Raw genomic sequence first — 12,422 nt, forward strand, 5'->3', positions numbered from 1 at the left:
GATCTAGTGTATTTGGAGCTTGACCCGTACTAGGGACAAAAAGTCGAGATATCTCGGCCTGTGCTGCTTCGATTTTCACCGTTTTTTTTAAAAGTATGTCTCTTGTAAGTGTCCCAAGTTTGTGGAGGAGCAATACAAAATCACAGGAGTGCCTCTTTAATGAAGATTTCAAAATGGAATACATGAATCTTTAGAGGACACAATTTACTGCAAAAAAAAAAAAAGTTCATTCTAGACTTGGTTGCGTTTTAAAGTCAGAACTCTAAGCTAAATAAACAATCAATGTTTTATAATCTAATCCACCTCCAGTCCTCCAGTACATGCAGTTTGTGGAAGACTACTCCGAGCCACAGCCCTCCATGTTCTACCAGATGCCACAGAGCGAGAGCATCTACGAGCAGCGCAACAAGCGATTCCAGGAGGTCTACGGCTTCAACGACTCCTTCAGCAGCACCGACTCAGTCCACGAGCCAGTGCTGCCTCCAGCATTGCCCCCGAAACAAAGGCAACTGGTAAGAAACCTATCCATGTGTGCAAGTGTAATGGCATTAACCGTTCTGAGGGACCAAAACCAGTTACTGTGATATTGTGTTTGATACTGTTTGAGCAAAGCTGTAATTTAAATTCCTCAAATATAGACCAAAACTTTGAGGCTGTGGACACTATTTATTTATTTATTTATGAGATTATATCTAGAATCACGTGACAAAGAGTGTTGCGAGGACAGGGTTACCGGGACATGTGAACTATAAAAAAAACAACCCTCTGTGTTAGAGCTCTGTGCTGGTCCCAATGTCTTCATACCTTATGCTGGCTGCAAAGGAAAGAGTGGGAAAGAATGCTGATTGCATTCTGGGGCTAAAGTACATTCCAGTGGTAATCCTCATCCATTTTCTCTCGTGCCTCATCCTATCTTGTTATCTCTCTCACCTATTCAGCCTCCCCTCTTTACTCTCTCTATCTCGCCATCCTGTAACCAAAGCAGACGTCTGTACATACACGGAGGTGTTTGGTTGTTAGTGGCAGATAAGACCAGCTTTTGAGTTCACATATCTTAATCTGGGTCGGCGTCAGGGTTAATTGAGACAACTGTCTGACAGAGAGTCAGTGAGTAGAGAGAGGGAAGGGACACGATTGGATAGAGCATAGGGCACAGCCCGCTGTGATGAGCCATGTGAGTTTGAAAGATTGACAAATTCTTCTTTGTACTACAGAGTGATGGAGTCCGACATGAACACACTATATTCTGCCAAAATTAGAACAATTTTGGTTATCGTTATTTGTCACTACAAAGCATTGACTCAATGCTCTTTTCACTGGTTTGAAGTGGGTGAAGGTGATGACACTTCTTCTGTGCACCAATCCCAGTTTAGCAGCATGTTAGCTGAGTTTTTAAAATGATAAACTCTTAAGAAATACCACCTTAAGATGTTTTTTTTTAACTTTGATTGTAGCTTTTGTAGTTATGAATACAACATTTTATGGAGAAATAATTAAGATGTTGCTTTATTTGTGGGATATTTCAAAATGTGGCCATTATGGGTCATGCTAACTTTGCCCTCCCCACCTTCATTGTTGATTCAGGGAAACGAGAACTCGCGCAAAACAACGTATCTTGGGACTAAGTTGCATGAGCCTCGTGCAGCTTTCATGATTACATGAAAGTAGGTAGTCCTCTGGATTTCCCTTAAATTTTCACACTGTAGTGCTACAAAAAACAGCAACATATTGCATGGTCAATAGTTGGTCCGTGGGTCTCTCAAAGAAACACACTTGCCTATTTTCCCTCACTAATGCCTGCCGTACATATTTGAAGGTGACAAATTGATCTGTGGTTGGCCTAAAGCTGTGTAGTAATGAAGACAGTAAACAGATGACACACTCCTCCAGGGTATAGCTGGATGTACAGTATCATAGCCCAGTAAAGAAAATAGACTTTGTGGTTGAGTGGCAGTCTACCCAGGCCACCTCAGAGAGTCTTTCTTCTTTCTCTTTGTCCGTTGTCCTCTCTCTGCCACCACAACTGTGTATTTAGAGCCCTGTGCCCAGCTTTTATTTTTATCATTCTTTTGTCTGAGCGTACAGTCGAACTGCACTCATCTCTGCTCCTGCCGCAAGGCCTAATCTGGCCTCATGTTTTGGACTTGATGAGCTCGTGGCCCAGTGGAATAAGCCGGTTTGCCTCCACCATAAACCCATGTTCCAGGCTTACACGCTTTGGCGACTTTATGCGGCTTTGCAAAAAAAAAGTAATTTCAGCTGCTGCCTGGATAAGGAAATGGGTGAAAAAAAAAAAAACCCAGAGCAGATCATATTGGCACCGTTTAAAACGTGTTTTAGTTGGCCTGATTTCTGGAAAGCCCTTAAAGCTCAGGATATTAAAAGAAAGTTTATTGGACTGTCACAGTAGACATAAATGTGTGTGACCTGTACATGTCATATGCCCTTCTAGTAATTAGGGTTCTCTAAAAAGAACTCTAACTTAAACGTAGTAGCACTTGTATTTACTTCCACAGCCAGTAAGCCGATGCTTTCTCAGCCAAACTACCAGAATCCTCCTCAGCTTCCACCACTTCGACTTCACTCCTCTGCTGCTGAACTTTGATTAAATCTGCTCTAATTCAGTCTTGCTTACTAGTGTAATCAACTGTCCCCTTTTTTTCTTTTTTCTCCCTTAACACCCTGTTTTCCCCTCTTTGCCTTTATAACCCCAATTACTCTTACTGACTTTCTTTTCTATCTTTTCTACCTTTCTTTCTTCCTCTTTGTTTCCTTCTCAGGCCTCCCACTCTTCCTCCCCCTCTTCCTCCTCCTCCTCTTCTCTCTCCTGCCACCTCCAGCCGTCTGTAGCGGCCATGGAGGAGGCAGGCTCTGGGCTGGGCCTCAGCATGTCCGTTTCTAACTCCTACCTGATTGGCCAAGCTTCCTTGACCGCACCCACGGTAAGTCCCCCCCCCCCCCCCTTTCTTGAACCCCATCCCTCCACCTCCATTTCTCCACTCTGGTGTGGGTGCTGTGTGGTCCTGGACTGGTCCAGGGGCGGCTTGACCAGTGTGTGTGCTCCATATGTGATACAGTCTGTTTATCTACCCCCTTGCCCCTTTTCTGATGGGGCCATCCCTCAAGGGCCATGGTTTGGTTGCTGTGTGGTCATTCATTTTCTTAATCCACCCATCCATGTGTGCATTTGTTTTGACAGTGTACATTTGTTGTTTTGCTGTGTGTTTTTGTTTAGCTGAGGCATTAGATATGATAAAATGAATGTGTGCTTTGCTTGGTCGTGACTGTGTGCAGTTATTTGTTGCCTCTGGCTAGCCAAGTTTGTGTGTTGCACTGAAACATTCCTCCACATGACAGGTAATTATTTGACCCTTTCCCTGTTTTCCGTTTGCCTCAGTGAGTTGTGTGTCTGGAGCAGCCCATCTAAATATCACAAGAGACTGTCAGGTCTTTCATTGGGGATTATAAATAACAACATAGCCCTTTGTTGGCCTAACTGGAAATGTTTCAACCATCAACCGGTTCTTGTTAATTAATTAGCTTTTAGCTAATTGGTGCTATATTCCAGTTAGTTATTGCTTGACCCTGACCCCGTAGCGGACCTGGCTATGTGTTAGGTCAGTATTTTGGGAAAATTGACCCGTGGTGACCCCATGGTGTGCGAGGTACCCTAAGGCACAGTGTGGATCTCCCTCAGGATATCTCCAGTGGAATGCAGCACCAGATGGACCTGATGGAAAACACATTCCTCTTGTTTCTGCTCCTCTTCTTTCCTCTCTTCCTCCTCGTCTTTTTCATACTCCAGCGCCAGTCGCTGTCCACACACTCTCTGCCTTCTCCGATCTGTCTAGTCTCCCCTCCATCGCCATGCTGTAACCTCCTCCCACACCCTAAATGCACACACACATGTCCACATCTCCCGTTTGTCTGTTTCTGTGGAATGTTTACATTCCTCAACTCCTGGGGACATGATGTGTTCGGGGGGGGGGGGCATATGTTGAGTGGAAAGTGCAAGAAAAAGTGTATCTCCCCGTGTGTGTTGCTGCTGTTAATATAGACAGTATTTTTTTTTTTAAAGACGGCTGCTATGAAAAAGAGGAGAGTGAGAGGCCTTGATTTCCCGCTGATCCTGCGTGTCTGTGCATGAACACGTGCATGTATGTGTCAGCCACGCGTGCGTGGTGTTTATCAGTGTACGTACCGCTCTATGCTGGTATTCTGAAACAGGGCTGATATGTGCAACATGTTAAAACAGGTTACCACAACCACCCTGCAGACAGGCATCTCCTCAGCTGGCCACACACACACACACACACGCACATACATACACTCACCACATCTCCTGCCTAAACACATATTTACTGTTACTGGACCTTGCTGTATCTACATTTCCTTGTTGAACATTTCTGTCTTGCCATCTTCCACGTTATCTCACTGGAGAGGTTTCTGTTGCCACTGGTCCCAGTTTAGCATTTTTTGAGTGTATGTGTGTGCAGTGCATTTCATGTTCAGGCACATCACTCTCACAGTCCAGGCTTAATGGAGGTGTTGAAGAATGAGGACACTTCTTCCCCCCCACTGCTTACTCTTTTTCAGCTTCTTTTTCTATCTGCTCTGTCTTCACCTCTCTGATCCCTTCATACTGTCTTTTATTTTCTTTTTCTTTCCTGCTTTCCTTCTTTCCACCAATCACAGAGTTTGGACCAGGTTGCCTTGACCAATGCCACCATTCTGGATGGCAGCGGGGGCGGGCCCAACGGTTCCCTGGCTGGCTCAATGGGCTCTGTTGCTGTCTGTCTTCCTTCTGAGTCTTCTCTCACTGACTCTCTCCACACCTCAGCGGTGAGCTTTCAGAGGATTGATGTCGGAAGCACAGGCAGGATACTTCTATGAACCAGCTCTCGAAGACAGATAATAAAATGTGATACTGGACCGCTTCCCTTGGCAGATTGGTTTTAGATAACAGCAGTTTGGTGTTCAGTACTGGTGCTCAGATGATAATACAGTGACTCATTCACTTAGTGGCATCTTGTTGTCATTATCACTGCCCACAAACTGTCTGCTGTCTGATTATTGGTCTTTAAAGAATCCCAGTAGAGCATGTTGCACTGCATGTTCTTTTTGCCAGTAGACACTATTACCTTTACAAATGACGCACTCTAGTGCCACCTAGTGGTCCTGATGATACTGAGCTGGAAAACATACCGCTCACTGTACAATACCAAACCTCAGCTAGCTGCTTTCTTTCCTCCTTAGCCACATATTCGCACTTGACGTCTGTTAGCAAACACTCTGTGCCCCTCTCCGCTCCCTCACGCCTGGGTTTGTGTCCCTCCTCTTTTCCTGTAGAGCGAGAGCGCAAATGATGAGGGCGGGGAGGGGGAGTACGTCAACTTGTACTCATCCAGCCAGGCCAATGGGGAGCTGCCTCTCTCCCTCAGAGTAAGTAGCTGACCGCCACGGGTGAAAGGTCAATTCCATTTACACGTCCCATCACTTCAGGAATATGAATCAATTGAAAACGCGGCGAGGTATTTGAAGTAAGGAGGCCTGTTTGACTGGCAGAAAAAGCCTCGCGGCACTCATCTGTTGCAGTGAGCAGCTCTTAATGATTCATCTCTCGAACTGATGGCACTGAAATGGAATGTGAATGGAGCCAAACCTGACTGAGCATGATTTCAGGTTCACAGGTTTGCCTGCGAGCGACTTATGTGCTGTGGTTGGTGTCTGTGGAAAAGATGTCCCTATGTATGTTGTTCTGGCTGGTGATTGCTGTCTCTCTGGCTGCACTTCAACTGTAACGAGCATTTAACCTTGTTCCGATGCTACTCCAAAAGGGATTCTCAATGGTTCACTGGTTCTCAATTTTCCAATAACATTCCCCATAACTGCTTATGTGCACCTGTGCATGTTTTACAGTGTGTGGTTGTGCTTGTATTGCCTTGGGCCAAAGTGTACATTCATGGTGTATTTGAAGTATGTTTGGGTTGTATGCGAATGTAAAGTGAGAGCAAAAGAAACAATGTACGAGTGTGGGATTGTATTTGTAGCTTTACATTTGGTGCAGTTTCAGTGTGAATGAGTTCTACCCTCTGGTGTCTTTCTGTTTTGGGTCTCATCTGTTGGGGTTTTCCTTGCTAATACTGAGGTAAAAGCTACATTTTACCCTTCAGCATAACATACTTTGTAAACATAGTGGTATAAACATTTGGTGCATCCATCCTCCCTTTCACTAAAACGGTTCATACGATCTCATCAATAGCCAGCCTTCTGTCACTGCATGGAACCATTTACCATGTAACCTACAGTACACGTGTTGATTATTGCGTTTCCCTCCATGATTAGGAAACAATCACAGCTGACAATGTACTTCAAGACCCCACCCCTCAGATGCCATCCACCAACAGCAAAGAGGCGTTGGACAAGGAAAGGTAAGGCTCGTAATGTTTACATCCTGTAAATGATATACGCCGTGTCCCACTTCCATACTACATGGTACCTGTGTACAGTATTTACTGTGCTATACTAATAGTGTAGGCTACTGTTTATGAAGTTAATATATGAAAAATCAGCATACAAGAAATGATGAAATAGCTGTCAGATGTCAATCAAACTGCCACAAAGTCCAAATAAAGCTTCTCTGTTCCCTTTGCGCGTTGCATTTTCCGAGAATAGTGAGACTATTTACAGAAACACAATTTGAGTATACTATATTTTGTCACTTTTCCAGTGTAAACACACTAAGTACTTAAACCTTGCTTAGAATTGTTATGTAGTAGTGTTACAACTGATGACTATTTTATTGATTAAGCTGCCAATTTCTGAAAAAAAAACACACTTTTATTTTCCAACGCCCAATTCATAAACAGTCCAAATCCCAAAGGTATTCGATATATATGACAAAGAAAAACATCAAATCCTCGCATTTGTGAAGCTCAAACCAATAAATGTTTTAACAAATAATCGATTGTCGGGGCGGCCTCTAGCTCACCCAGTAAGAGCGTTCGCCCCATGTTGGCTGAGTCCTGCAGCGGCGCAGGTTTGAATCCGACCTGCTGCCCTTTGCTGCGTGTCGTCCCCCATCTCTCACCCCCTTTCATATCTATCCACTTTCAAATAAAGGGAAAAGCCCCAAAAAAAATCTTAAAATAAAATAAAAAAATATATATTAATAATCGATTGTCAAAGTTTCAGCTTCTGAATGCAGTATAGCTATAGTCAGCAGTGTCTAAGAAAGTAGTAAGGGTTTCTTTGCTGATAACTGTGTGTGCGTGTGTGTGTGTGTGTTAGGAGGCAGAAGTCAACAGAGTCGGCTGGCAGCGATGAGGAAGACGTGGACGAGCTCTCCCTCATCGACCACAAGGAGATTATGAGCAGGATAACACTAAAACAGGAAGTAAGACAACCGCTGATGCTGTGCACTGTTTTTAGAAATCTGCTGTGACACAAGCAGCACCAGCATATAAAGCCCATTTTATCTTGTTAGTCCAGCGCAGGCTAAAGGTCACTGTGAGTCACTCAGATGTAAAATCAGATCCTGAGATGCGCCACTGATAGCCATTGCTGCCCTCTGGAGTTTAGTATCTGAAATTGCAGAGCTGAAATTCACAAACCGCCCTCCTCCTACACCGCCTCCTCCTTTGTCCTGTGTGGTGCAGTCTGACAGACAGATGTATGAAAATACTCCACTCTGCAAGGTTAGGGGCAATGTGACAGCAATGATTTACAAAAGGACATAGGGAGGGGATCAGAAATGGGAGTAGGGAACATTCATATCCTGTGATGACATTTAGAGCTGTTACAGAAGATATATTGCAGTGGTGGGGCTTTTATCATATACAAGTCTGACTTTTTCTTCGTCATCAGAGGAGCTGGTGCAGGACGGGGGGGGGGGCAGAGAAAAAACAGGCAGAAAAAGGAAAGGTGCAAGCTTCATTTTGGACTAGACTGCATCAGCCCACATCAACTCTAACCACTCGTTTCCTCTCCTGCTTTGAATCTCATCCCCCTCTTTCTAACTCTCTCTGTCTTTCATTTTCTCCAATTTTTTGCGCCTCGCTTGCTCTCTTTCATTTTCCCAGAATGATGATGGCCCAGATGTTCGTGCTGGATCAGGAGATATTCTATTAGTCCACGCTACAGAAACAGATCGCAAAGGTACAGTACAGAACACATGAGGACTTATGCTCACCCCGTGCGTTTGTTATGGACAGCTGAGTATGTTACTGGGCTTCTGGGTCACTAGCACAGCTTTGATGCTTGCTTGACAGACTTGCAATCATTTTATACTCAAAGAAAGATTTGTTTTTATTTGTAAAGTGGGATTCTGTAGTTTGACTGATGTGTTATTACTTTTCTAATCTGCTCATCTGAGTAGCATTTAAAAGCCTCAGTCTCTCTCTGGTTCAGCTATTTGAGAAGTGTCAGTCTGGGGATGTATCCTTCACCTTTGATGATGTGTTTTCAGTTAATTGGGAGCTCTGGCTGCACTTCAACTGAAATATATGTTGCTTTTTTTCTTCTTCTGTTTTTGCTTGACAGATCTTGTTTTGTACTGTGAAGCCTTTCTAACTACGTATAGGACTTTTATAACCCCCGAGGACCTCATTAAGAAGCTACACTACAGATATCCTTTTCAAATCACTCAACATGTCACTCTGAGCTCAATCGCTATTTAGTTGGCAGAAGGCTGTTTTTAATCCTTATTTACCAAGAAAAGACTTGTTTGCTCTCACTCGGCTCTTTCAGTTACAAACATTTCTAGATGGAGACCTCCAGTGCAACTGTAATGCTCCACTGATAGATACTGAAGTCTAGATTACTACTGAAAATATTGGGGCTTTTTGTGATCGTGTGCCTTGCTTGATGGTACCTAAAGAGAGCAAGTACCATGAACTTTTCCCTCCTTTATTTTCCCTCATGATGTAAAAAGCTGGCTCTCCAGTAGCAAACTTCCATGTGTAATGTTTTGTCACTGTTGTTATCAGCTAGCTCACAGAGCAGCTAGCGTGACTCTTATTACTCCATAGAACTGACAGTGATTGCTATGTTACGATAATATTGTCGTTCTGAGACCTTTTTTTTTTTTTTTTTTTTTTTTTTAAAGGTTATTTTTTGGGCTTTTCCACCTTTTAAACCTCTGCGTTGAGGCTTAAACCTCTCAGTATATGTGCACCTGCTCTACCAACTGAGCTAATGCAGCCACGACGCTGAGACCATTGTCATCTAAAATAATGATAATGGCATAATAATGCAGGTACACCTTTTCAAAGAGCAATAAACTTTTATTTCTAAAGAATATTTAACACTGGAACTGGAAGACATTTTAAATATCCACAATAAATGAACAAAACAACCAAAAACAATAAATAAAATGGACTCTCAGTCTCTGTTAACAAAAAATGCACTGGGATAAAAACCAAACCCAATCAAAAACACAAAATAAAATGGAAATTTTTTTCCGGCCGCGATAATTTCCATTTAAAAATTATCGAGCTCATTTTTATTTATCATGCGATCGATTTATTGCATATTGCGACAGGCCTACATACAATAAAGCTGAAAGAGACCTACATTGCATAAAGGAAACAACAGTTGTTGTGCCATGACTGGGTTCCCTAAATTGGAGTCTTATTTTATACCCTAATATTGTATTTGAAAAAAAAGTCAATGCATTGTTTTGTTGTTTAAGCTTCACACATCTTGTCTCGTCGCCTGATGAAGCATCATATATGTGCGAGAGCTTTTTAGTTTAACGTGTAATTGTATTTTGTAATTCCACATGTAGCATCGTTTTCTTTGTCCTTGACCACAAAGCACATACACTAGGTTCTGCCACAGCCCGGACACCTTCAAGAAGCGAGTCAGCAAGAACACATTCTTTGTGCTGGTTCGTGTGGTGGATGAACTGTGGTGAGTAGCAAATCTGGGGAAGACCTTTTTTTAAGTGTGTGTGTGGTGCTCCTCCTCAGGGGAATATGTTTCCAAGTATATGGAGAAGAAACTTGGTCTCTCAGTGAATCAATGAATAAAAGCATGTGTATGTTTAGAAACATGGATATTGCTATTGTGTTAAATAGACCATCTGAAGAAAATTCAAATCATATTTCTGCTGGACAAATTAGGTTATTATATATGTTTCTGACTTATTGTGAAACATCTGATAGTATTACCTTTACTGGTTTATAAAAACAGTTCAAGTAAAACCATCTGAGGAGGGAACACACTCATACTAACTCGTAAGGATGGGTCACAAGTAGATATTGCTTCACTTTAAAGGATCATAAGCCAAGAAATGTTAGGAACCAGTATGCTCAGAGATGCGTGTTATTGACACCTGTAGGCAAACTGTATTGTGTAAACTCATGAATGATTGATTTGATGCTGGGATATAACGGTACCAGTAATTCTTCAGCCATATTACCCTACAGACAATGAATCGCAGCCTTACATAATGTTTATTTGAACTCACTCATCCTAAGAGCTTTACTTTATTGTTCTGCCTACAGCTATAAACAGGAAATATGTCCGTAGTTCTGCAAGAGCATCTGGAGAGCTGTCTCTTTTTGTTCCAAAACTCCCTTTTTTAATGTACTCGTTATGGTCATAACCGTGCACGTCTGACCATCAACAACCAATTTAATGACTTTCTTCCCTCCTTCTCTCCTCTGTTTACCCCATCCAAAATGTAATCATTCTCTTCCTCCGTCCTCCAGCTTGGTGGAGCTGACAGAGGACATCTTGAAACAGCTGATGGACCTGGTGTTCACGCTGGTGTGCAATGGCGAGCTCAGCCTCGCCCGCGTGCTCCGCAAGAACATCCTGGATAAGGTGGAGCAGAGGAAGCTGCTGCGCTACACTAACTCCCTCAAGCCGCTCGCTGCCCGAGGGGTCTCTGCAAGGTACTGTGGGGGGTCAAGGGTCGGCTTTTTCCGAGACTGGTATGGCATGCGGGGATAGTAAGTGTAATGTAACGCTTCATTTAAGCCATTTCTGGCTCAGCACCTTTGAGGCGAACGGACAGTGTTTTGTTTATCACCTGCTGGAACGGCCTTCATACACCATAAGATCTTACAATGGCTCCTCTCAAATGTTTGATAATGTTTCATTAAATCCAATATTTTAAACAGCTATTCTCTAGTACACCATGCTTTATTCCCCTAACTGTGGCATTTGATTCTAGTGAGGTTTAAACTCTTGGGTTAATTTTTTTATTTTACAAAATGACCAGACTTCCTGTGAAACCATTTAGCTGCACCACAAGGAATTGCCATGGTAGACTGTAGAGTTGAAGACATCACCTAATAGATGCGTGTGTCCTAACAGGCCTGGAACTCTCCATGACTTCCGCAGTCATGAGATCGCCGATCAGCTCACTCTTCTTGATGCTGAGCTCTTCTATAAAATTGAGGTACAGTGGCTTCATCGTGTCAGTCCTCCCAGTATGTTGACATTGATTGTGTTTTGAGAGCTCTATACTAACTATAACTCTGTCCCGCTCTCCTTCAGATTCCCGAGGTGCTGCTCTGGGCCAAGGAGCAGAATGAGGAGAAGAGTCCGAACCTGACTCAGTTCACAGAGCACTTTAACAACATGAGCTATTGGTGAGACCGAAAACCACAAACGTCATGCCGTCACATCTCGCTCTCTGTCATTGGCATTCGTGGCTTCCTTCTTATACCATCTTCTTGTCACCACACCGTTTATCTCTCTTCTGCCTGTAGGGTCCGTTCTTTGATAATTCAGCAGGAGAAAGCCCAAGACCGAGAGAAGCTGCTTCTCAAGTTCATTAAGATAATGAAGGTTAGTCACATAACACTTAGTCTATATCCAAGACGTTCCACTTCCGGAATTGCTCCAGTGCTGCCGGAAATTCTGCCGGATGACTCTCTTTTCGGCCGGATGTCCCGTTACCTTCCGCTTTCTTTGTGTTGTAATTTTAAACTCCGGTCGATTTATGAGGACTATGGTTAACTGCTCCTCAGATCTCTGCAGGGTAAATCCAGACAGCTAGCTAGACTATCTGTCCAATCTGAGTTTTCTGTTGCACGACTAAAACTATCTTTGAACGTACAAGTTCCTTCCCGGTGCTATTTTGCAGCAGCACCGTGGCTCTGTCTCGGCAATCGTGATTGGTTTAAAGAAATGCCAATAAACCAGAGCACGTTTCTCTCCCATCCCGGAATGCTGTGTGGACTTCCTCCGCAGTGCTGTGGAGGAAGGTCTGGCAATGTGACACGAGCATAATACTTAAATATCTGAATTGTCATGTTGATTTCCTTGTTGTTTAACATTTATACAAATCTCTTACCACAGCACTTAAGAAAGTTGAATAATTTCAACTCCTACCTGGCAATACTGTCTGCCCTGGACTCTGCCCCCATCAGGAGATTGGAGTGGCAGAAACAGACGTCAGAGGTAAG

General features: G+C 43.3%; 1 protein-coding gene across 14 annotated transcripts in view; it reads left to right on the plus strand.

Annotated features, from left to right (window-relative positions):
- Nucleotides 1-12,422, plus strand: part of rapgef1b (Rap guanine nucleotide exchange factor (GEF) 1b) — a 47,293-nt gene that overhangs the window by 32,115 nt on the left and 2,756 nt on the right. For 7 of the 14 annotated variants that reach the window (XM_031317430.2, XM_031317428.2, XM_031317429.2 and 4 more), the window contains 14 exons: nt 310-512; nt 2,781-2,942; nt 4,696-4,842; nt 5,350-5,442; nt 6,346-6,431; nt 7,291-7,396; nt 8,082-8,157; nt 8,542-8,626; nt 9,820-9,912; nt 10,716-10,901; nt 11,326-11,410; nt 11,509-11,603; nt 11,724-11,802; nt 12,316-12,417. In XM_031317430.2, coding sequence (XP_031173290.1) covers nt 310-512; nt 2,781-2,942; nt 4,696-4,842; nt 5,350-5,442; nt 6,346-6,431; nt 7,291-7,396; nt 8,082-8,157; nt 8,542-8,626; nt 9,820-9,912; nt 10,716-10,901; nt 11,326-11,410; nt 11,509-11,603; nt 11,724-11,802; nt 12,316-12,417 — 1,598 coding nt within the window. The remainder of the gene's footprint in view (nt 1-309; nt 513-2,780; nt 2,943-4,695; nt 4,843-5,349; nt 5,443-6,345; nt 6,432-7,290; nt 7,397-8,081; nt 8,158-8,541; nt 8,627-9,819; nt 9,913-10,715; nt 10,902-11,325; nt 11,411-11,508; nt 11,604-11,723; nt 11,803-12,315; nt 12,418-12,422) is intronic. The other 7 variants (XM_031317436.2, XM_035991174.1, XM_031317439.2 and 4 more) reach the window with 4 other exon arrangements.

This window comes from Sander lucioperca, chromosome 14 (assembly GCF_008315115.2).
Source record: "Sander lucioperca isolate FBNREF2018 chromosome 14, SLUC_FBN_1.2, whole genome shotgun sequence".
NCBI classification, from domain to species: Eukaryota; Metazoa; Chordata; class Actinopteri; order Perciformes; family Percidae; genus Sander; species Sander lucioperca.